We start from the raw sequence: 24,469 nt of genomic DNA, 5'->3' as shown, positions 1-24,469 counted from the left end.
ATGTATCAGTTGGATATGTCCAGATTATCTCCTCCTATTGTATTTAGTCTTAAATACAAGTCATGTAATTAGTCCTCAATCGCTTTTTATGATGTACTCCTGACTGTGATCAGTAGTTTTCCTTGTGAAGGCTTACCCTTTTCTAATGCTGGTTATACTGTTATATCTTGTTGAGGAACTATGTTAATACAAAGTAAAACATATGTGATGTTACCAAGGAGTGGCTTGTATTAATTCAAGCAATGGATCTTTGTCTCAAGATAGGGTAGGGGTCAGTGCTCCGTGAACCTTGATGCATATGAACTTGGACCTGTAAACTTTGAGGGAATCCTATACAAAGCTGGCATCTAGGGAACTTGGATAACACCTACACTTCCATCCTTAAGCCAAATAGTAATATGATTTATTGTTCCTTCCTATTTATAAATGTTTTTGTTCTTAGGACCATAGATGGAAAACTCACTCGGCAAAAACTCGGCAAATCCAAAAAGAAACTCGGGAAAAATTCAGCCAATTTTTTAAAAAACTCGGCAAAAAACTCAGGAACCTAAAAAACAACTTAAATTTAAGTAAAAATACCTTTTTTTAGCAAACTTCAATAGGAAGATGCATCCAATGAGTTAACTAATGAGAATATAAAAGAAACAAGCTGAGTTAAGATATATATAAATGCAAAGTGGGTACAAAATCATGTTCTCATGCAGAATGCTAATGGCCGAAAGCAAAATAGTAAATGGTTTCTATAAAACTAGAAGTAAATACATCATTGTAGCTTCTATAAAACTAGAAGTAAATACATCATAGTAAATAGTTTCTATAAAACTAAAAGTAAATACATCATAGCCCAATAGTCCTAGTGTGAGTTTGAACAATTTTCATCTGCTGGAAAGTAATGCTTGCCTTGGGTGTGAGCAAGTGGTTGAGCTAAGTTTGTCGGGACTCGGGAAGGTATCAAGTATGTACATAGGTATGTATATGTATATACGTATATATGTAAAAAATTTGGTATTATATGTATGTATGTATGTATGCATGTATGTATACGTATATGTATATGAATGTAGCTAAAAAAGGATTTAAGCTTAGAATGCCATATACCAATACATATGCTAAAAGATCAAACTGGAATCACTAAACATTTTGGCATTGGAAAACACAAATCACATATGTGCACCCACAAGAGATTCTTTTCAGAATCCGACTCCGGTATGTTTGGTTCCCAGAATTGCGGAACTCAGTGTACTGGTGGTATTCAAACCCCACTGTTTGTTTCCAAGTTATAACCTAAGAAAATGAAAAAAGGAAAGAATCATACCTGATGTTTTCTCCCAGTAAATGGGAAGAGCTCAAGCCATGTGCAGCCTGCATTGTGAAACAATGGTAATTTAAAATTTTAAAAAAAGGAAAAGAAAATCGCATATTTTATGTGATGAAACTATGTGAAAAGTTAAAAGGTAACTACCTTAAGAATGCACGGATGAAAGCTAATAAGCTAAAATAAGAACAGAAAGGAGAATAAATAGTGATGATGAGCATCCTACCAGCAACTCATTAAAGTGCACTCCTGTTTATGGAGAGAATTTTGAAATCAAACTGCTAAACTAAAGAATTCCAGGGTGAAAAGATTCTTTTCATTGCTATTTCTGCAAAAATTGAAAAACGTAGTAAATGTGGAGCTAAACTCCCACTCAAAAGAAACCTCGTGGCATGTTTCTCAAGTAATTTTTTTTAGAAGTTAAGATGTGTTCCTACCTAATATTTATTTACTAAATTATAATATTGATCTACATACATGTTTGCAATTCCCATTTGTGAACACCTAATTATTCTTCAGTCATTCCATATTCAACTTGCAGCACTTTTACATAATCATCAACAATCAAATGGCCTTTCCTGTATGAGATGCAGTTGACATTTAAATCATCCCCAGGAAATTATAATCCGACCCAGAGATAGATCACCAGGATACTCATTCTAATTTTGACATGTGTGTGTGTAAACATATGCACACATATATAAGACCATTTAAAGTAGTATCAGAGCATAAATTGTGGACATCAAAGCATCTGCTGTATAGTCGAAAAATTCAGATTAATTTCCTCTCAATTCAGGCAACCCATTTGAACAAGAAAAAACCCAGATTCTAAGACATTACAAGAAATGTTTGTCCTATTTCTCACGATGTTATGATAAAGAAATTTAAAAAAATTATAAAGTTATACCTAAGTTGCCAGTTGGGATTTGTGTTTGGATGTGGGTTCAAGATTCAGGTTCAAAAGTTATTTTTTTTTGGGGGGGGTGGGTTTCAATTCATTTTTGGTTCATCCATACAAAAACATAGGTCTTTTTAATATCTATATGTATGTGTATAACTTTGCATGTATGTTTATATGTGTATGTCTATGTCTATGTATATGTATATGTATATGTATATGTATATGCAGTGGCAAACAAGTTCACACACCACTACGCTAATAGTAAAGCAACATAGCAAAATACACAACCATATATATAAATGTTTTTAGTCCAAATGGCATATGTCATTTATCTTTTTGGCCTTTTTAGTAGTCTGTTTAAGGCTGTAGGGCTGTATTGACTAAAATAGACCCAAAAAAAACTTTAATAAATCAAAAAAATCCATTATTTGGCCAAATTTGGTCTGGGTCCTGCTACAGATTTACAAATTTGCCATAAAAAAGGCAAAATTACGTTTGGGTTTGTCTGACAGTATATGAACAGACTTTGAAGGTCTACGGAAGACATTCGCAAGAATATGATAAGGACCAGACTTTTGCAAGAACCGGACCAGACTTTAGTGTTGCCAAGGAAGAATTTGGTAATATAGAGTTATACTATTGCAAATTTAAGCAACTTTGATAAGCTGTCATAAATTCTATTACAGGTGTTATATAGGGTTCAAAGAACAAGGAAGAGTTGAAAGAAATTAAATAAAATGCAAATATAAATAAAAAACCAATAAACATTTTGGATGAGAAGCACTAGCAGCATCAAGCCCCAGAAAAAAATTCAAGAGACAGTATAAAACATATTTTGTTGAGGTTACTAGTTTGTTTCCCTCATTTTGTCAACTTCATGTCTCGTCACCTTGTGTACAAGGAAGGGATGGGTTCACAGTCACCAAAATCAAGATCCTCCCATTAGGTCCCCTGATCAGGTTGCATATTCAACCATCATGCTTCACTTTCAAAAATCACTCTAGCATATTACATGTAACCATCTCCCTTGTCCTCCATTCCTTAACTACTATCTCAACCTTGTCACTGTTAGTTTAGCGAATGGTATTTCAGCACCTCCTAGGTGCCATTCACAACTAAGCAATCGTGTGTGAACTACTATTTATCTCGACTCAGCTCTTTGCACATTTTCTTAATATTATAGTTCAGGCTTTTCATCAATATATTCCTTTGACAGCACATGCTAGTTCCTTGATCCTTCTAGTAAAGGAGCTTCTTCTAGACCTTTTAGAAAGCCACCACCCATAACAACTTCACACTTTTTCACTCGTTTAGTCACATCCAGATTTTGTAATATCTAAGAGAAGATCAGGACATCAAGACCGAACTTTCTTTCCCTTGGAAAAATATTTCAGCTTGGAGTCTTTATTTCAGCAGTTTTAAGAAAACAATGATTATTATCTCTCTGAATGTCAATACAGCTATCCTTCTATCTTTTTATTTAACGTATTTTTCTATAGGACGCCTTAGGGTAGATCTGATTTAGTAGTGCACAATTTGAAGAACAACCCAAATCCTCCGATATGGATCTAGATTTGCATGGTTTTTTTCCTGTTTATGCTTTCCAAGAGGCTATCAATCTGATATTTCTGCATATTCTATCAGTTCCAGTCATTAATATAGCTTGAGGGTTAGTCATAGTTTGAGTCCCAACTTCCTACGTCATCTACCTTGCCTATATTTGCAAACATTCTTCATATTAAATAATAAATATCCTATTGTGTTTATAACTTTATCAATTCACTAGCGAAAGCTTTCAGATTCCTAGCTTACTCCGACACCTTAACTCCCAATACTCACTCTCACTCCCTATCCCTACCACTACTACTACACCTCTACCAGAACCTTCTATTACCACCTGCCTTTCCCTCTTAGTACTCACTACACCTTAAAATATGGTTAATATTAGAAAGGAAAAACTCCACTTTTGCACAATCAAGACCTATTAACACATGTTGCAATATCCTCAATCGGTATCACCAATGTCAATTTTGTACAGTGCATGACTCTAACAGCCACCTTAGCTCCAAATATCATGATTTCTGGCATTACACCACATATTTCATCTCAGACCATAATTTTGACATGGAGGCATTAATTCATGAATGCTGCAAAATATAACTCCTCAAAAAAGCCAACTAAGACACTTTTTTTCACCACATACCATGTTGCATCCCATTTGTAAACCCTGTGTTTCCTTAAATTTCAACCACATGCAAACTTATCATGCGTTGAGATGTTCGAAAGCCCAACATTATAACACCCATCACAACCAACTTGGCCACACTGGTACTAATTGTTAATTTCTAGGATCGCTGCAAATGTACTAACAATGCCATTATATTGATTGTGTTCCAAATGCAAATGAAGGCTTATAAATATGAGAGAAGGAGACATGTCTCTACAGTTAAATATCACTACTTAACATATTAATATAATAGTAATATAAATAACCATATATGTAACTCATCTTAAGCATATACATAATATTAATATGTTAACCATATATATAATATATTATTATATAATAATTTATAATGTATAATATATATTACATATATTATATTATATTATATATATAAGATATTTATCTTAAAGATGATTTACCATCAACAAGGTATCTCATGTTAAAATCAATCCGACTGAAGCTACAACCTTTACACTAATCAAGCTCCTTTGAAATCAACCTCATTAATACCCCCACACCTACAATTTCCAGTGTCTCATGCAAAATCTCGCCCAACATTGACACACTTCTATGTTGTGCCCAATCTATTCTCCGTACCTCCCTCCCCATCATAGATAAGCCTTCGAACCCCAATAAGAAATTGCAAGGTTATCAATATAGATTCTAATAATATCTTTTCCCAAATATATTTTAATGCCTATCACTAGTTTTGTTTTTAATTATAAAATTAAACGATTAGGTAGCTCAAATTACTCATCTTTACAAAGATGATGATCATGTACAAATGGGAACTGATGTAAAGTAGAATGAATTGCCCTCATTTGAATAAAGGTTTAAAAAACATGGATAATAATGTACCTATTGATTGCCATAACCTAGCGGAAACATGGATAGTGATATAAAGAATTTAGGTGGCTTTAAAACTGTTTGAGATAAAGGTACCCAAAAAAGTATTGTGAATTGGGTTTATTATGTGATTATTCAAGAAAACAGTAGTCAGACAGTAATTTGTTTTGGTTTCAAAATGAGAATTGCATGGAAACTACTCCTTCCCAAAATGTTAGAGAGAAATGATAACAATAAGATAAGTCTTGAGTACTCTAAAAATTTTGAGGATTTCTCTACAAAAGGAATCCAACCTAGGCCTTCAATCATGAAAAGAGGTGATTAGAAAGGGTCTGGAGGTTGGCTGGAATTGCCTGGACAGAGCTCATCCAAAAGGCCAAAGATCATTGTTTAGGCTAATAGGTCGAGCAAAGGAATTGTTCTATCTATGGGTGGTAGTTTAAATTGTGGTATTTTGTCTGGCTGTGATGCAAAGATTAGTAATGATGGGATTGTAAGGAATTTGCAAGTGCTTCCAAAAATTCTGTAGGGAAGGAAAATCTCGCACCCTCCACAAAGGATTCCCTTTTTATGTTTTGATGAAGAATATTAATTAGAATGTGAGAGGACTAGAATCCTGAGATGGGGGATATTATGTTAAGTCTTTGTGCAAATTAAAACCATGGTCGGATTATCTACACATGCAAGAAGTGGAATTTGTTGGCTTTAATATGGGCTTTGTTTGTAAAGTGAACTAGCAAGTTCTTGTATTTTTCCATCAAAACATGAGAAAGGGAAAGTGGACACTAAATATATTTGCTAAGCCTACTACCCATATCTGTAATTACTATAACTATTAAGGTAGTTCTGTTTAGCTAAGTCACAAGGTTTGAATTCAAATTCACGTTCAGCAACTATAAAATTCAAATGAAGTTTGGATAGATTGAAAATTCGGGAAAATTTTTGAATTAAATTCACCTCATATAATTTTAATTATTTTTAAGTATATGTAATATAATATAATTTATTTTTAAATATATTCAATATAATATAATTCTTTTTAATGTAATGTAATATATTAAAAAAAATTGTTTTTATTAACATTTAATAAGAATATATAAAAATAAAATAAAATAATATTAGATAATTAAACGATTTCATTTATTAACAATTAAATATAATCAAAATTATAACTTAAAACTAGTACTTTTAAAATTATATTGTTTAACATATTTATTTAAAATTTTGTTATAATAGAGGTCAATTTTAAACTATTTAAAAACATAGTTTTAAAAAAAATCTAATCAACTTCATTCTAAAATTTTAAAATGTAAATAACCATATAGTTAATAAATAATTTATCAACATTTCAAATTTTTAAAATATTTCATTTATAATTTGGAACAAACGTTTGATTGTCGTATTACTTAAAAAAATAATATATCAACATTTTAAAACATTTCAAGTATACTAATTAAATTTAAAATGAAATCTTCATTCGTAATTAATAAAATTTAATATAGGAACAATGGACATTAGTTTATCAAAGTTTTCAAAAGAAATAAATTTAATAAAATAAAATCTTCATTTATAACTAATAAATTTAATATAATAGCACTGACATTAGTTTATCAAAGTTTTCAAAAGGATTAAACAAATTAAAACAAACGCATATGGCCATCGATGCACAGCAGCTGGTTGCAAACGTGCGGCTAGAGCTGGAATGTATTGAACGGCAGGAGCAGCAGCTGCATGGCTAGAGCTAGAATGGATTTAATGGCAGGAACACTGGTTGCAGAAGTCTAATGCTATACTTATTCTGTCTGTTCTTATATAGAGAAAAATTGACTAGAAAACCCTAAAACCAATGCTAAATGCTGAACATATGTTTACGGGAGTAGAAAAACATTCCCTATTTTTTGTGCTCTAATAACTGTGATTTTCAGCCAACATTTTAGAAAAAACAAACATCTCCGATTTTTCTGTTCGAATAACTGTGAATTTCAACAAATATTTTAGAAAAAGATAATAGTCGGAAATATCCAAATCTCATGCTTTATATGCCCTGAATACTGTGACTTAGCTGTTTAGTATTAAATGTGTCACATTTCTTAGGAATGATGCATTTTGAATCATGTTGATGAACTACATGGATATCTAAATTACCCTTTCTTTTTCTCTTTAATCACATGTTGAAAAATTTGAGGAATATTATTAAGTAATCGGTATCTCAATTGTAGAAAGGATTGAATTAAACAGTTTGCCATAGTACTATATTGTATGAACACAATCCATACAATCTTGTGAAGTTCAATGATCAAGTCTTACACTTAATCAGTTGTTGAACTAGGCATTGATGGGTGATGTGGTTTATTATACAATCTTAATTTTAAACAAGAATAAGGATAAGATATAATATTTCAGTGATTGACAATTTATAGCAAACGACTTTGAATTACAAGTAAATTTAGTGAATATGAATAAATGTCAGATATATTGTTGCTTAATGAGTTCTAATGATGCATCGCCTTGGTCTTGGTGAGGGAAAATGGAATAATGGAAGACCTTTTTGAAATCTTCAACTAGTTTTGTGGGATTGAAAATCAGAGATACACATGTGGAAGTGGAGGTTCCATATACTGAATTAGAGAATGATCTTCAAGAAAGCATAGCTGGTAAGTTACACATTGTGCTCCACAAGAACGCATCCTATGGTGTTTACTCATACACCCATCCCAGCGACAGCTCAAGGATGGATTTTGGACATCCCCTAGAGTGTACAATCTTGTTTGTTGGGACGGGAAGTTCCTGAGACACTAAGGAAACATGGTTGGCCTATAGGGGACAGGACATCCTCAGGACAGCCAAGGGATGCGTATCCATACACCGACCGCCATAGAGACATCTGGTCGTTCCCTATTGCCCAAGCACTTTTTGGCATGTCAAAACAAAAACAAAAACACTTCTTTTTTTCCATTTTTATCCTAACCGCACCCCCAAGGTCAATAACAAAACACTTAAAAATTACAAAACCCTTATCTAAGAATAAAACAACACAAAAGAGTCAAATACATCAATTCTACATTTGCAAAGAACGAGAAGAGCAGCAAGAGGAGCAGTTGGTCAAGTACTGAATAGCAGCTGAAAGAGGAGGTTTTGGCATCAAATCTTTTTCACTGCAGATAAGCTATTCATTTTGCTTTCTTTTCTTTTTTTAATTGTGACTATCTATGACATTCTGAAGAATAATAAAATCAGGAGCAGGAGTGAGGGAATGGTGGGAATCGTGATAATGAGGATGTTACAGTTGAAACAGAAGAAACATCTAAAATAACTAGACCTAGAAGTACAGCAGCAATTGGGGAGTCTTTAAGGCCCATTCAACCCATAAAGACTCTTTCACAATTTGCTAAAAGAAGTGATATAGATAAGAAAAACAAATCAGGGGGTGAGTATGAGAGTTCTAGTTGTGACACAAACTATATAAGGGTAGCATTACAAAAGTCTATTGCCATCTTTTGGTGATAGGTGATCAAAGCGTGAAAGGTAGCAAAAATATAACACAAGGTAAGAAAATTGAGTTAACTAGATTTGCATATCGGGGGGGAGACACTAAGTAAAGGGACTCCAATTGAGAATTTGCAGCCTTGTGTGTCAATGACTACTAGATCCATTTGTGATGCTTCTCGTGGGGAAGAGGATGCTACTTCTAGGAGAGGAAAGAAGCCTAAGACAGATACTAATGTTGCTGATTTGATAAACATGCAAGCACTAGATGTGGCTGAAGCATCTATTGCTAATTTTCTTTATGTTCAAAGAAGTCTACGTTGTTGGGCCCTCATTTGTTCCTATAAACACTTAAATCTGATCATCAAACATTTAATCAAATTGAGCACAATAACTATTCTTCTATACTTGTCATATTTATTAAACAATCAAGTTATTTGATTAATCCTCCTAGATAAATTAATTACTTAACTTGCCTATAGTGTCACTATTTTTAATTCAATAAATGCATTCATCTATTTAATTGAATCCCTTCTCCTCTATTTTGAATTTACATTAATTCATAAATCCCAAAACACTTCATCCACTTGCACATTCCTAACCCATTCACTTGCATGCTAATCCCTCAGTTGATTAATTAAACCCATGTCTTTACTTAATCAATCCATTTCCTCCCACACGGACTTAAAAATAATTATTAATTACTCAGTCACTCTTTCCTCACATGACATAGGCCTACTTTTCCCACTTGTCCTCTAATCATCACTCGTTAAACCTAGTGAGCCCCATAATCATGTGCACACCCCTAATCATAACGATAAGGAAACCAAAGTCAACTCTTCCATCACATCATGTACATGGGCCCATGTACCTGGTCACATGGTTTTGTTCCCCAAGTGCTCAAGAAAGAAAATTTTAATTCCTTTTATTCGTGTCAAGCATTTCCACCATTGATATTTTCAATCAATATCAACCATCCTTTCATCTCATTCAAACTCTATAAATCCAACCCTTCACCATTGTTATCTCTCACCCATTTAGCATTTGGAGTGTTGCTATGCTGCTAAAATCTTGAATGTATGCACAACCAACCAAACATCAATGAACATATTGTTGCATCAAAAAGGTTATTGATTTGCTGCTTAGGTTAGCATTTCTTATTGTTTTTACCCTTCTTTTGTATAATCTTGTATGTTGTCTTCATTTGCTGATTTGAGTGTATTACTTAGCTATTTGCATTTTGTTGAGTCACTTCTCATTGCACACTATCTAGCACGCCTAGTGGGATCCAAATCACAGGTTCAAACTAACAGTTTTTGGTGTTTTTAACACTTTGAAAGTTGCAATTTTTGAAATTGGAAACTAATTCCTCAGCTATGCCACAAAAGACTTGCCAACTTCCCCAGATTTTCTTTGTGAAAGCTCAAATACACCTGCCATAATCCCCCAGGTTCACCCTGTGAAAGCTTAGATGCACCTGCAAAAATCCACCAGATTCACCTTGCAAAAGCTCAGATACATCTGCCAAAATCCCCCAGATTCGCTCTAGCAAAGCCCAAATACAACACTTAAATCCCTCAAATCTACTCATTCAAAGCACAGATAAGACTTAAAAGATATCTCATATTTGCTATGTCAAACACCAATACACTTTTAACAATCCAAACAACCTTGTTCCCCAAATACGAAGTGGCATATCTGCTAGCTGCAACTTGAAGATAAAGAATTGTTTTTTTGATATGCATTCCTCTTATTTGGCGAATTTGACATTGTTCTGTAAAATTCTCTACAATACCTTAGATACACTATGTAATCACTCATATTTTCCTTAAGTGTAGTGGAAAGGTTATTTTTGCTTGTCAAAGACCCCCAGAACATAATTTGTGCTTGTAGTGTTAAGAATGTTAGCTTGTGTGAAATTGAATCTGTATTTTTATGTCTATCCTCAAGTCAATCTTGCATAACTGATTACAATATATATATATATATATATATATATATATACTCAAGATTAGATTAAGCATTTATATAATGTAATCAGTTTATGCTGCCGATAGCACATGATGCTCACGTAAGACTTTATCATTATATAGCAGATTGCCTGATCTTAATGATCGGCAGATTATAATACGTAGTGCATGCTTACCACCATGAGTGGAAGCTTTGTCAAAGGCAGATTAACTAATGTTTTCCTTCAGTTGCAAACCATCATGACTCGACTCATGTTATACATCGTGACTGTCCGGTTATATTGGAACGTGACCCTTCACCATGTCTTTTCCCTTATACGCACATATATATATATATATATATATATATATATTATGATCTGCCATGTGGAGTTGATCAATAACCGGGGAAATCATACTCTCACATCGCGGATCATAATACATATCAGTCTCAGATATATTCAGTTTGCAATACATTATTTAATTCATCAATAAACACCAAGAAATAAGAGTTACAGTACTACTGTAATTTAACATCTGCATTATCAAGACTTATTGAAATTGAGATTTACACCAATCAAGACCACAGCATAATAAAATTTTACATGGTATCAGAGCCAAATTGGTAGAGAAATCTCAAATTTCGATTGAAGGAAGAAATAATAGCAAATAACGTCAAAGTAGAAGATAGACTTGAAGGTGCATCAAATTTCTTCTCTTGGAAAACCCGTATCATTACAATTTTGGAAGAACTAGAACTTGAAGACTGCATTGAAAAAGATCTCCAAATACCTCAAGATGAAACTGAAAAACTCACCTGGAAAAGACGTAATAATAAAGCAAGGAAAATAATTGTTGATTCAATTAAAGATCACATCCTTCCTTCCATATCAGAGATCAAAAGTGCATATGAAGTATTCAAGACCATTAAAAATACATTTGAGATAAACAACTCAAGTAGACTAATCACCTTAAAATCTCAACTACTAACTATTAAAATGGAAAAAGGAGATTCTATTCACTCTTTCTTTAAGAAAATTTCTGAAACGAAGAAACAATTATCTTCCATTGGAAACAAAATAGAAGATCAAGAACTTTCATTAATAGCTCTGAGAGGGCTTCCAATGTCTTGGGATACCTTCATACAAGTAGTAAGAAGACCTTCAATTCCTATGTTTGATCAGTTGAAAAATAAATGCATAGCAAAAGAATCAAGGATAATCTCCAGAGGGATCACTTCAAGTGAAGAAGGTGAGAATCAAACTCTTCACACTGTCTCGAATAAACGAAAGAGAAAATTCAATAATAATAAAAAGAATTTTAATAAAGATCATTCTCATGTTAAGTATTATAAGTGTGAGAAGATAGGACACACTTTTAGAAACTGTCCAGAAAGAGAGAAAATTCTAGCCTCCCTTGCTGAAACAAAGGAAGATGAAAATCAACTATACTATTCCGCACTTTCAAGTGAAGTAAATTCAAATAAAGAAGCTTGGATCGTAGGCAGTGGTGCATCTCGTCACATCTCTGGATTCAGAGATATGTTTGATACATTTGGAACTTATATCACTGAAGGAGTTACAATTGGAGACAATTCTACCTATCCTGTAAAAGGTATTGGGACATGTTCCATAAAATTAAAAGATGGAACTACACTTAATCTTAAAGATGTTTTATTTGTACCAGGCATAAAAAGGAACCTAATTTCTATCTCAAGTCTAATCGATGATGGATATCATGTCACCTTCAACAAAGACCAAGTACTATATTGGCCTAATAACTCAAATATGAAAAATGCCATTATCATAGGGTCCAGATTTGGAACATTATATAGATTAAGCAATATTCAAACTCAAGCTCTTAGTCTTGAAACATCTAATGTTAATGAATTATGGCATAGACAACTTGGGCACATTGGGTTTAGTTCACTTCCTAATTTAAATAAGATAACTTCTGGTACTCCTAAACTAGACTCATCTCATATAGGAACTTGCAAAGGGTGTGCTCTAGGGAAAATCATAAAAAAACCTTTTCCCTCTAGTGAACATAAGTCAAAATCAGTCTTGGAACTAGTCCACTCAGACCTTTGTGGACCCATGCCCACACCTTATCTAGGAGGTTTCCATTATTACATATCCTTCATTGATGATTTTTCTAGGAAGACCTGGATCTATTTCTTGAAAGTCAAAGAATCAAATGAAGTTTTATCAAAATTCAAAACCTTCAGAGCATTAGTAGAAAATCAGACAAGTAAAAGGATTAAAACATTAAGATCAGACAATGGAGGAGAATATACATCTGATATCTTCAAAAGTTTTTGTAATTCTGTTGGGATTAAGAGGGAGTATACAGTACCTTATAATCCTCAACAAAACGGAGTCGCAAAAAGGAAAAATAGAACCATCATTGAAGCTACAAAAGCTATGTTACATGATCAAAATATGCATGCCTCATTTTGGGCAAAAGCTTCTAAGACTACAGTATACATTCAAAACAGATGTCCACATTCATTTCTAAAGAATACCACACCTAAAGAAGTCTTCTCAAGGACAAAACCAGATCTAAGTCATCTTAGAATATTCAGATGTCCAGTATATATTCACATACCCAAAGAAAAAAGGACTAAACTTGAACCTTCTGGGAAGAGAGGTATATTTATAGGATATAGTGAAAATTCCAAGGGTTATAGAATTTATATTCCTGGACAAAGATTAGTTGAAATAAGTAGAGATGTAATTTTTGAAGAGGATTCTGCCTTAAAACTTTCAACTGGCATAGAAGATGAACCAATCTCAGATAATGAGGAAATTAGACAAACTGAAAATCAAAGGGAGCACACACCTGAAGAGAGAGAACCAGATATAACTAATGGGAAGAAAAGACCATTATGGGCAAGGAAGATGCTGGAAGAAAACAATGTGGAACCAGATGAGATCTCAAAAGAAAACAAAAGAACTCGAAATCAATTATGTTACTATTAAGATAATATCTTATACTTTCTATAATAGTCAACTACTTGTCTGTAGTCCGTCTTTCAGTCTAGATAGGAATGTTTCCTATCCCGTCTCTTTTTTCTTCAGTCCAGATAGAAATGTTTCCTATCTTGTCTCTAGTTTTGTTTCTAATTCCATCTTCAGTCTACGTTGTTTCTTTTAGAAACAATGTCCTTGTAATTCTTTATAAGGAACACATTTGTTCCTCTGTTAATCAATCATCCGGAAATCCGTTAATCTGCCAACTCTTCTTGAATCTTGTAACATGGTATCAGAGCCAATTTTCGAAATTATTTTGTGATCCTTGCTTTCTAAAAACCCTGAGATTTCAACTAGGGTTTTTGTCTGAGGTTTTTTGTCTAAGGTTTTTTGTGTCTGAGATTTCGACCAGTCTGCCCTAAAACTCGTGACTTCCAAACACGTTTTTTCTACAACTCCCGTCATCTGCAAAACGCGTGGAAATCGTGGACGATTATCTACAACTCGCGGTTTTTCTTTTTTGCTCCCATGTTTTGAAACTCACATTTGTGGCTAAGGAACTCGCGTTTTTTTGCTACTCCCGTGATTATGAACTAGCATTTGTTTTTAGAACAAAACGTGCAAAGATGCAAACCGAAGTTGCATTTTTTCTGCTGGAATTTATTTTCGAAATATTTTGCTCACGCCTACGTCTAGGGGTCTGATCACGATCGCGCCCGTGCCTGGTCTTCATTTCTGCCCGCGTATTCAGCTACTAGCGTTCTTGATTCTTGGACGTGAGTTCTTTCAAATCTGGAGGTCGTTTTTCTCGAGTCTTTAAAAACGCACAATTTTGGAGGCCGAACTCTGCAAATCACGGCTTAATCTTGGTCGGCCTACGTTGGAACTCAGAAGTCGTCATTAAATCTTGCAAATCCGACTGCAAACGCTGCATTTTTTTCACCAAATCCGCCTTTTTTTTGCAAATCTGACCTTCAAAGCCGCCGACTAAGGTTTTGCCCGAAACCCTAGTTTTTGACCTCTGAATTTATTTTTGTTTGCAAATTCTTGGTGGGTTTTTCAAGACCTTATTTGGGTCTTTGTCAGAATTTTTTGGGTACCTCGTTTTTTGTGCCTCAATTTTCGAGCCAGCAAATCTAGAAAACGACAGGAGATTCCTTCTGGGTTTTTCAAGCTCTCTTTTGGGTCATTCTCTAATTCTTCTGGGTCTTTCATATTTTTGCCTCAAAGAACGTGCCTTCACAGATTTTCACAATTTTCATTGAAAAACGTGCCATGGCATCTCTAACAAATATTCTGCTCGAGCATAATTCCAAATTCAATAGTCGCAATTATGGAACCTAGAAGCAGCACATCATCGCAATCTTCGAATATCGCAACACCGCTCAACTTGTTCTGGGTGTTACACAGCGTCCGACTTCTCCGGGTCCTAATCAAGATACATGGAATCTGAACAATCGAGAGGCAGTAATGCTTCTCAAACTATCCGTAGCTGATGACCAGCTTTCTCAGATTCCATCCGGCAAGACAGCTGTCGAAATCTGGACACATCTAAAAGGTCTTCATGAGACTTCCGACAAGAGCAGAGCCTTCTTTTTGAAAAACACTCTGTTTTCTATTGTCATGGATGAGCGCACCTCGCTCTAGGCACACCTGAATTGGATTCAGGAAATCCGTGATCAGTTACTTGCCATCGGTCGCAAGATGGAGGAAGAGGATATTGTGGTAATCACTCTTCGGAGTTTACCAAAATCCTATGAGCATTTTATCGAGACTCTCACCATCACATCTACTGGTGTTGATCTAAAGTTCACTGATCTTTGCACCCTGCTCCTTCAGCAAGATCGGTGGAAACAACAATTTGGTAGCAGCTCCAGTTCCACCTCCACTGAGCAAGCCTTTGCTGCAAAATCCTTTCAACAGAACATTGGCAACCATCAGTCTTCTTAGCCTTCCCAGCATCAACCTTCTGCTCAATCCTTGGATGGCTCTACGAGGCAAAATGTACAGTGTAATTACTGTCACAAGTTCGGCCATATGAAATTTGAGTGCCGGAAACGTTTGGCTGCCCAAGCAAGACAAAATGCTTCCCAACCAACAACACAAGTTGTCGAGCTTCCTGATCAAGGCGAAGCTACATTTTTAGCCTTCTGAATTTGTTCCTGTTTTTTTTGGGTTTGTTGATTTTCTCCTCAAAAATCATTTCAAGTTGTCCGTAATACGCAAGGTTGTGTGAGATTCTGGGTTTTACCGTTTTTCCACAAAAACGAAGTTTTGTAATTGCAACTTATTTTGAGTCATAGCACTCTTCTGGCAAAGCTTCTTGGTTTCAGCATTCTGTAGATCCAAGGAGGGTCTCAGTTATCACAGAATGTTCCGGCATTCGTACGTTGACCATTAAGGGAGGGTATTAAGATAATATCTTACACTTTCTATAATAGTCAACTACTTGTCTGTAGTCCGTCTTTCAGTCTAGATAGGAATGTTTCCTATCCCATCTTTTTTTTCTTCAGTCCAGATAGGAATGTTTCCTATCCTATCTCTAGTTTTGTTTCTAATTCCGTCTTCAGTCTACGTTGTTTTTTTTAGAAACAACGTCCTTGTAATTCTTTATAAGGAACACATTTGTTCCTCTGTTAATCAATCATCCGGAAATCCGTTAATCTACCAACTCTTCTTGAATCTTGTAACAGTTACAGTACTCTTATAACTGAACCATCAACAGCTGAAGAAGCCCTAAAGTCACAAGAGTGGAAAGATGTCATGGTAGAAGAATACAATTCCATAATTCAAAACGATGTTTGGGATATTGTAACTAGGCCTAAAGACAAAACAATTGTATCTTCAAAATGGTTATACAAAATCAAATACGTAGCTGATGGAAGTATTGAAAACCACAAAGCTAGATTTGTTGCTCGAGGATTTTCCCAAAAAGCTGGCATTGATTATGAAGAAACTTTTGCCCCAGTAGCTTGTTACACTTCTGTAAGAACAATTATTGCAATTGCAGCATCAAAAGGATGGAAGATTCATCAAATGGATGTAAAAACTGCATTCCTAAATGTGGTCATTAATGAAGAAGTCTACATAGAACAACCTAAAGGGTTCACAATAAAAGATAAAAAATTATATGTATGTAAACTCAAGAAAGCACTCTATGGTCTCAAACAGGCTCCTCGAGCTTAGTATGAAAGGATAGATAGTTACCTATCCAAACTTGGATACTCAAAAAATGAAGCCGACTCTTAACATATACTTCAAAACCACAAATGATGGAATGGTAATACTTGTTCTAAATTAATTGAAAAATGTAAACAAGATCTGATAGCTGAATTTGAAATGAAAGATTTAGGGTTACTACATTACTTCTTGGGATTAGAAGTTAATCAGAAGAAAGACTACATTTTCTTCCATCAAGGAAAGTACACTCAAGATATTCTGACTAGATTTGGAATGATGGATAGTAAGCCTTTATCTACTCCGATGGAAACAAGCTTACACAAGCTAAAAGAATAAGCATCAAAATCTGAGGACATTGATCCTACTCTCTTCAGACATTGATCCTACTCTCTTCAGACAAATAATTGGATCTCTTATGTATCTTGTGAATTCCAGACCCGACATATGTTATGCTACAAATGTTCTTAGTATTTTATGTGTAAACCTAAGAAGATTCATCTTATGGCTGCAAAACATATATTAACATATTTACGAGGATCGATTGGCTTTGGATTAAAGTATGAAAATGTTGAGATAAATTTGGAAGGATATACTGACTCAGATCGGGCATGTTGTTCCTCTAACCGCAAAAACACTACAGGTTGTTGCTTCAATCTTGGGTCAGCAATGATATCTTGGTTCAGCAGAAAACAACCAGTTGTTTCCTTGAGTTCTACTAAAGCTAAGTATGTAGCTGCCTCCATGGGAGCATGTGAAGCAATTTGGTTAAAGAAACTACTATTTGGGCTATTTGGAAAACCTCTAAAACCAACTGTGATTCATTGTGATAATCAAAGTTGTATCAAGCTGTCATAAAATCCAGTTTTCCACAATCGATCAAGGCATATCGAGACTCCCTATCACTACATAAGAGACATGGTCAGCAAAGATATCATTAAATTGAGTTATATCAATACAAATGAACAGAATGCTGATATTTTCACCAAACCTCTTGCGAAGTTGAAAATTGTGTTCTTCCGAAGAAAACTTGGTATGATATTATTGTAAATGCATTTATTATCTAATATTCATGAATACAAATTTTTTTTTTTGCGTGCAAGCTTGTATTGTGAAAAGTGATGACATTTCTTGTGAAAGGTGACGACCTTTCGTGTGTTCTGATCCTATTATAAAGTGACGACTTTATTTTAGTTGATCTGTTTTCAAATAATGGTTGAATTTGGTGTTATCTTTCGGGCCGGATTTTGCCAGACACATTGATAACCTTCATGGGTCTTTTGGGCGATAGCCGGACACCATGAAAACCCATTGTTTTGAAAGTTTGGGTTATCCTTGTTCTTCGGGCCAGATTTTGCCAAACACATTGATAACCTTCATGGGTTTTTTTTGGGCGATAGCCGGACACCATGAAAATCCATTATGTTTTCTTTCTTCTTTCTCTCTCTTAGTTTAAAACATAATGATAATTACATCTTATTGTGTAAGTTAAACTTATTTCAATTTCCCTTGCTAAAGAGGGAGTATTAAGAATGTTAGCTTGTGTGAAATTGAATCTGTATTTTTGTCTATCCTCAAGTCAATCTTGCATAACTGATTACAATAATTGTATATATATATATATATATATGTCTCGTTATTACTATTATCATATATATATACTCAAGCTCAGATTAAGCATTTATATAATGTAATCAGTTTATACTGTCAATAGCAAATGATGCTCAAGTAAGACTTTATAAATATATAGCAGATTGCCTGATCTTAACAATTGGCAGATTATAATACGTAGTGCATGCTTACCACCGTGAGTGGAAGCTTTGTCAGAGGCAGATTAACTAATGGTTGCCTTCGGTTACAAACCATCGTGACTTGACTCATGTTATACATCGTGACTGTTGGGTTATATTGGAACGTGACCCTTCACCATGTCTTTTCCCTTATACGCACTTACATATATATATATATATAGATTATGATCTGCCGTGTGGAGTTGATCAATAACCGGGGAAATCATACTCTCACATCGCAGATCATAATACATATCAGTCTGAGCTATATTCAGCTTGCAATACATTATTTAATTCATCAATAAACACCAAGAAATAAGAATTACAGTACTACTGTAATTTAACATCTGCATTATCAAGACTTATTGAAATTGAGATTTACACCAATCAAGACCACAGCATAATACAATTTTACATGTAGGACCATCATAGAAGAGGAGTTGATTTCAAAACAATTGTTAATTATTGAATCATGTGTTTGGTTAGCATAAGAACACTTTGTTTGGTGCTTAAAAAGAACAATCATTGTCTTAAGTGTTTACTGCACTTACACATGTAGAGTGGTCCTTCCTACAACACACACTCTCCCGAGACTTCACTGAAGGACATGATGTCATCTCAACTCGCAAAGTAAAACTTTACATTCAGAACTATTTAGTGGCATCTTGACCATGAAAACATTCATTTGGCCTGTAGCAAGGGTTGTTCAACTAAAACTTGCAATGTTAAAATGCCTGAAAGTTGTTGATCACATTTTCTGGGAGAAGGGATTGCTTCTTTGGTAGATTCTTTAAAAAAGGTTTCATATTCCAAAATAATGTAACAGTATACTTTTAAAAGCAAGGATCAAGGCATGCAAGAAGAAAGTTTTACTGATTGGAAGAGGAACTATGGCCCACAGTAATTTGGGCTGGAGGGTGTAAATTGTTGATTGCTGCTACCAAATTAATTTATCCTCTATTGTCTTTCTTCAATCAATGACTTTGCAGAATCAATAGTCCAAATGATGTTTGGGCTAACATTCAGAGTGTCCTAGAACTAGAGCTGCATGGAAGTGGATACAAAACCAGATAAAGATATGGATATGAATCAAGACAGTCCGAGAAATATACATATAGTCAATTGTTATACATCTAATGGCATAGAACATAACTTCAAAACATTTATTTATCTCAATACACACACACACATACATGTCTGTGTAGAGAGAGAGAGATTCTTAGAGTTTTTTTACTTTGTTATTTATGTTAGTGTCTCTAATGATTTGTACTTGTATGTGTACAGATTTTTGGTTTTTGTGTGAATTTTTAAATGTTTTTGCATAAACCCTAAACTGGTCAGGGAACCAAACTATACAGTTTCATATTCAAATATTCATTAAGAGCTCATGTCCAGGCCCATAGATACAAGATTCATTGTATACAAGAGTGATGTCTGCGTATCAAGTATTCAATACACACTTACATGTATCCCAACTAGAAAGGAAAAGTATTGGGTACCTTTCCTCAGAATCAGAAAAGTCCTTTCATTTGTTATTGTTGCATCAAAAATTGGTTGCGAGGGCTGACAATTATTCTATTAAACCTAAATTGTCCTGTGTGTGGTTAGAGCTTTTTTCACTTATTTTACAACTGTCCTTTGGCTAGAACGGTTTGTAGTTGTCTTCTATTTTCTTGGTTTTCTTGTTCTAACAAATATGTATGTCCAAATATTTTATTAGCAGTGATGATTCCTTGTCCAAATTTTTCTCCATGGTATAGCTAGTATGCTCTTCTGAAAAACTATGGTTTATTAGGCCTGAAAGAAAAGGACGTTTTGCAAGGTCACAAGGAAAGTGCTCACTGAATTCACCATTTCTATCATTTATTTGCAAGTTGCTTTGTTAGTTAATAGAGGTCAAGAAGATGTAAGAAAAACTGTCCAACATAGTCCCCCTTTTTTGGTTCATAATCTGAAGAAGAAGCTCATAATTGAACTGCTGGTGCTCAAAAGGTTGTCTATGGAGAAGATCAGTTGCCTGTGCAGGTTGGTGGCTTCAATAGATCTTGTTTTTCCAGTAGCTTCACCATGTTGTTATATATAGAGATTCCGTCAACTGGGAAAGAGATGTCACATAGTGATGAAGATGTTCAAAATTCAGGCAGGGCCGGTAACAACATTCTTAACAATGGAAAATTAGATGATTTTTCTACCCTGCACCCTGCTGTCCCAATTGGTGCTTTCCAAGTTTATGGCTGTGAGAATGTTTTGAAACAAGATAAATTCTTTTTAAGATTCAAATTCATAATTTTATCAAGGACCTTAATCAGAAGAATGTTGACTAAAAAAAGAATTGAGAAATGGTAATTTGTGCTGAAATGTTGGTGACCATTTGACTCTAGGTTGGTGATTTCTCTTCAATGTCATAATATTGACAAGCTCTATGTACTTTGTAAACTTGACACACTCTAGTGCTAGTTATGGATTTCGGATTCAATATAATTATCTCACATATTAGTCTTAAGTGTACTCCCTACCAGCTTTACTTGGTTGTATTGTTGCTCCACCGCTCCCTTCGGCCATTTTTGTATACTTTCCTCCAATAAACAACAACAAAAACCAAATTCAAATGATTGAATTCTTTTCAATGGATTTCCGTTGCTCAGTAGGATAATTGTTAGTTGTGTAATATGCACCTCAAAGTTGAAAAAAACGGCGGTATATCACCAAAATCATGATATATCGGGGGTCAGATGGGAAGCCAATTAAAATGCAGCTTATATCGGTGACATGTTTTTTAAAATACTGCTGCATTTTTTTCAGAAAATCACACGAAACATCATGCATTTGGCTATTAAAATTCGGTGAACGGAAACAACAAACATGTTTTAGGTTTTGTTCCCATCGTTTCATTAAAAAGTCCAAGGTTACTGCACATACAAAAGACTCCTAGGTCAATGCCATTAATTTATGTAGATTGGGAAGATGGCACTTGTTGCAACTAACGGCATTGCTTCCTTCATCGACATTTGATGGCATTAAGGGTTTTTTAAAAATTATAATATAATCAATATTTTATTTTTTATGACATAATAAATTAGGAAATTTAGATTTTTTTATATAATTGTATTTGTAAAAGTTATGTTTTAATTCATTTTTGTTTAGCAATGATTTTATACATTATAGTAAATTTAAAAACTCTCAATTTTTTTTACTATTAAACTCCTGTTAAGTTTTTTTTTTTAATTATTATAAAACTCTTATACTAATATTGCTCAAGAGGTAAAATAAATTAGCCTAAAGGCTAAAAACACTCTGCTCTACAAATGGCAAAAAAGACAAATTCGCAGGGAAACTTTAAATCTTTTGCTCCTTTCAACCATACGTATCAGCATCAGAAGAAGGAATTCGGCCCATTGATTACCAGCAACAAATTCGAAGCCCTTTCCTCTCAGAACGGTGATCGACTGTGCAAAACCAAAACAGGCACGAATAGGTTTGAAACCCTAATCCAACAACATGAAAAATGAAATGGGGATATTATCAAGAGTCAAAACTATAGAAGCGAGGAAGGATGGCAAATCACGCAAAATAGGAAAAAACAAAATCAAAGATGGCAACAACAGGGCAAAGACGACACAATAGCAAGGCTACAAACTCAAAAGGAATTTTTCAGAAGAACAAAGTATGCGACTCCGGCTAATCAAAACCCTAGCCCGAGGAAGCAAGTTCAGACAAGGCACTCAAATCAGCCTAAAGCAATTTCGGAAGCCAATAAAATACATCGGAAACATTTATGGAAGACATCGGAAACCCATGTATCACTAATAAGCAGCTGCGAAAACAACCCGCGGAAGGCAACATTCCACCCAACAAAAGAGGCTTACATTCCACCACACCGGAAGAAACACCAAGTAGCAATCAATCAAAGAGAGGCAAGAAACCCTAATCTAAGGTCTTCAATTAAGAACAAAAGCAATGACGAAATAATCATCAGCAATTCACATAATGAAGGAAGATGGATGGATTGCGCAAAAAAGGGCATCTATATGTAATGGAATGGACCACCAAAATATAGAATCAAGCTGGTACATATCATATCCAAGAAATGGGGCCACAAGGTAAGTAACATAATCTCTTTTGCAGACAAATACTAGTTCATACTTTGTCAGAATTCAAAGGATAAAAATGAAATTTTAAGTTCTAATAATTACTTCTATAAGGGACATCACATCAACTTTACAGCATGGCAACCAAATTTTAACAAAAACCACATTTAAAATATAAAAACAGTCAAATGGATGGAATGCTCAGACATACCATCAAAACTAATGGAGGATAATATCATAAAAAGAATAGGCGAATCTTTGAGATCTCTCATAGGATTCGAAGATAGTAAAATTAAATCTAATAAAATCAGGGTTCTAGTAAAATCAGATCTAAGCAACATAGTAAGTAGGAAAATTATAACGAATAGATCCACTTATAACTTATTGTTCAGAGAATATTCAGGAGAAATAGATAAAATTAAGGATATAAATTTAACTAAAATGCATATCAAAAACAACCTTAAAGACAGCATAAAAGCAAAAGAAAGTAGAGGCATGGGAAAAAAAGAATGAGAAGAAGTTATAATAACAAAGGATAACAAAGGAAGTCAAAGGGCAACAGAAAAGGTTAAAAACCCAAATAAAAGAAATCCAGAGAACAAAGAAGAATACTTACAAGAGAATTTGGAAATAGAAGGAATGAAGGAAAAAGATTGGATGGCAAATATAAACTATCAACACTCACTAGATAAATTTAAAAGGTGCAAAGATTGTCAAATGGAAAGAGAGATAGTAGAAGAAATGGAACTCAACATTAAAAAAGTAAACAAGCTATTTCATGAGATCCTTCTACTACAGAATGATCTGATAGATCAAAACATATTGGCAGAAGTTGTTCACAAAGAATACAAAGGAAAAAGGATACAAATATTGGAAACAAGGGCAACATCAAAGAATAGGAAAAGCCAAATGGAAGCCCGAGGAGAAGAACAATCAAAAGTCTTAGTTCAAAAATCAGAAATTGAGCAGACGGAACAAAGAAACAATGAAGGAAAAGGTTCTGCAAAAGACAAAATTCAAGAAGCCCACCAACTAAGGACCTCAAAACAAGAAGTAAACATCCCTCCAGTAGATTCAGACCAATTAAGCAACATCACGATTAGAAAGAAAGTGAAAAAGAAGAGTTACAAATTTTGGCAAACTCCTAGTAATGGAAAGGACATGTTTGCACCAATCAGAAAAGGAACAGAATCAGCATCAGGAATAAGGATAACATCCCCAGAACCAACAAACACGCTAATGGAAGAGCAAATCATATGCAATGACTTAGGGGACAGCCCTAATAAAGGCGAAAACAGCAAAGAATTAAAGTTAACAGGGAAAGACCAAGTCTCAGAAGGTAAAGATTACCAAATTAATAAGATGATAATCAAATAAATAATTACAGAAGACTTCCAGGAAAGAGAAGATTCAATGTTAGCGGAAAAAGTGCTAAGGATCAAAATTTGGAAAGGATAGGTATCTCAGTAAATCAGGAAGGAATGAACACACCAAATCGCGGGAAAACAAAGCAAAAATGAGGAAGGAAATCACTAAAAGAACTTAGGGAGGCAACAGGACAGGTAAAGGAACAAACCAAGATTTTCGATACTCTACAAAGAGGGAAGGGGAAGATCCTTCCCAAGGATCAATGAGAATCACCACTTGCAATGCTAGAGGCTTAAATGCCCCTAGCAAGAAACGCTTATTAAAGCGTAATCTCACTTTATTTGATTCAG

At 34.4% G+C, this 24,469-nt stretch overlaps 1 protein-coding gene across 2 annotated transcripts in view; it reads right to left on the bottom strand.

The window, feature by feature from the left end:
• LOC149566795 (RNA pseudouridine synthase 4, mitochondrial-like) overlaps positions 1–24,469 on the bottom strand; it is a 145,731-nt gene that overhangs the window by 7,686 nt on the left and 113,576 nt on the right. For both annotated transcript variants that reach the window (XM_089820106.1, XM_089820107.1), the window contains one exon: positions 1,316–1,362. In XM_089820106.1, coding sequence (XP_089676232.1) covers positions 1,316–1,362 — 47 coding nt within the window. The remainder of the gene's footprint in view (positions 1–1,315; positions 1,363–24,469) is intronic.

This window comes from Cupressus sempervirens, chromosome 3, assembly GCF_028749045.1.
Source record: "Cupressus sempervirens isolate cs-2001-9-10 chromosome 3, ASM2874904v1, whole genome shotgun sequence".
In the NCBI taxonomy this organism is placed as follows: Eukaryota; Viridiplantae; Streptophyta; class Pinopsida; order Cupressales; family Cupressaceae; genus Cupressus; species Cupressus sempervirens.
Note: the sequence above shows the minus strand (reverse complement) of the source record. Positions and strands in the feature narration are given on the sequence as shown.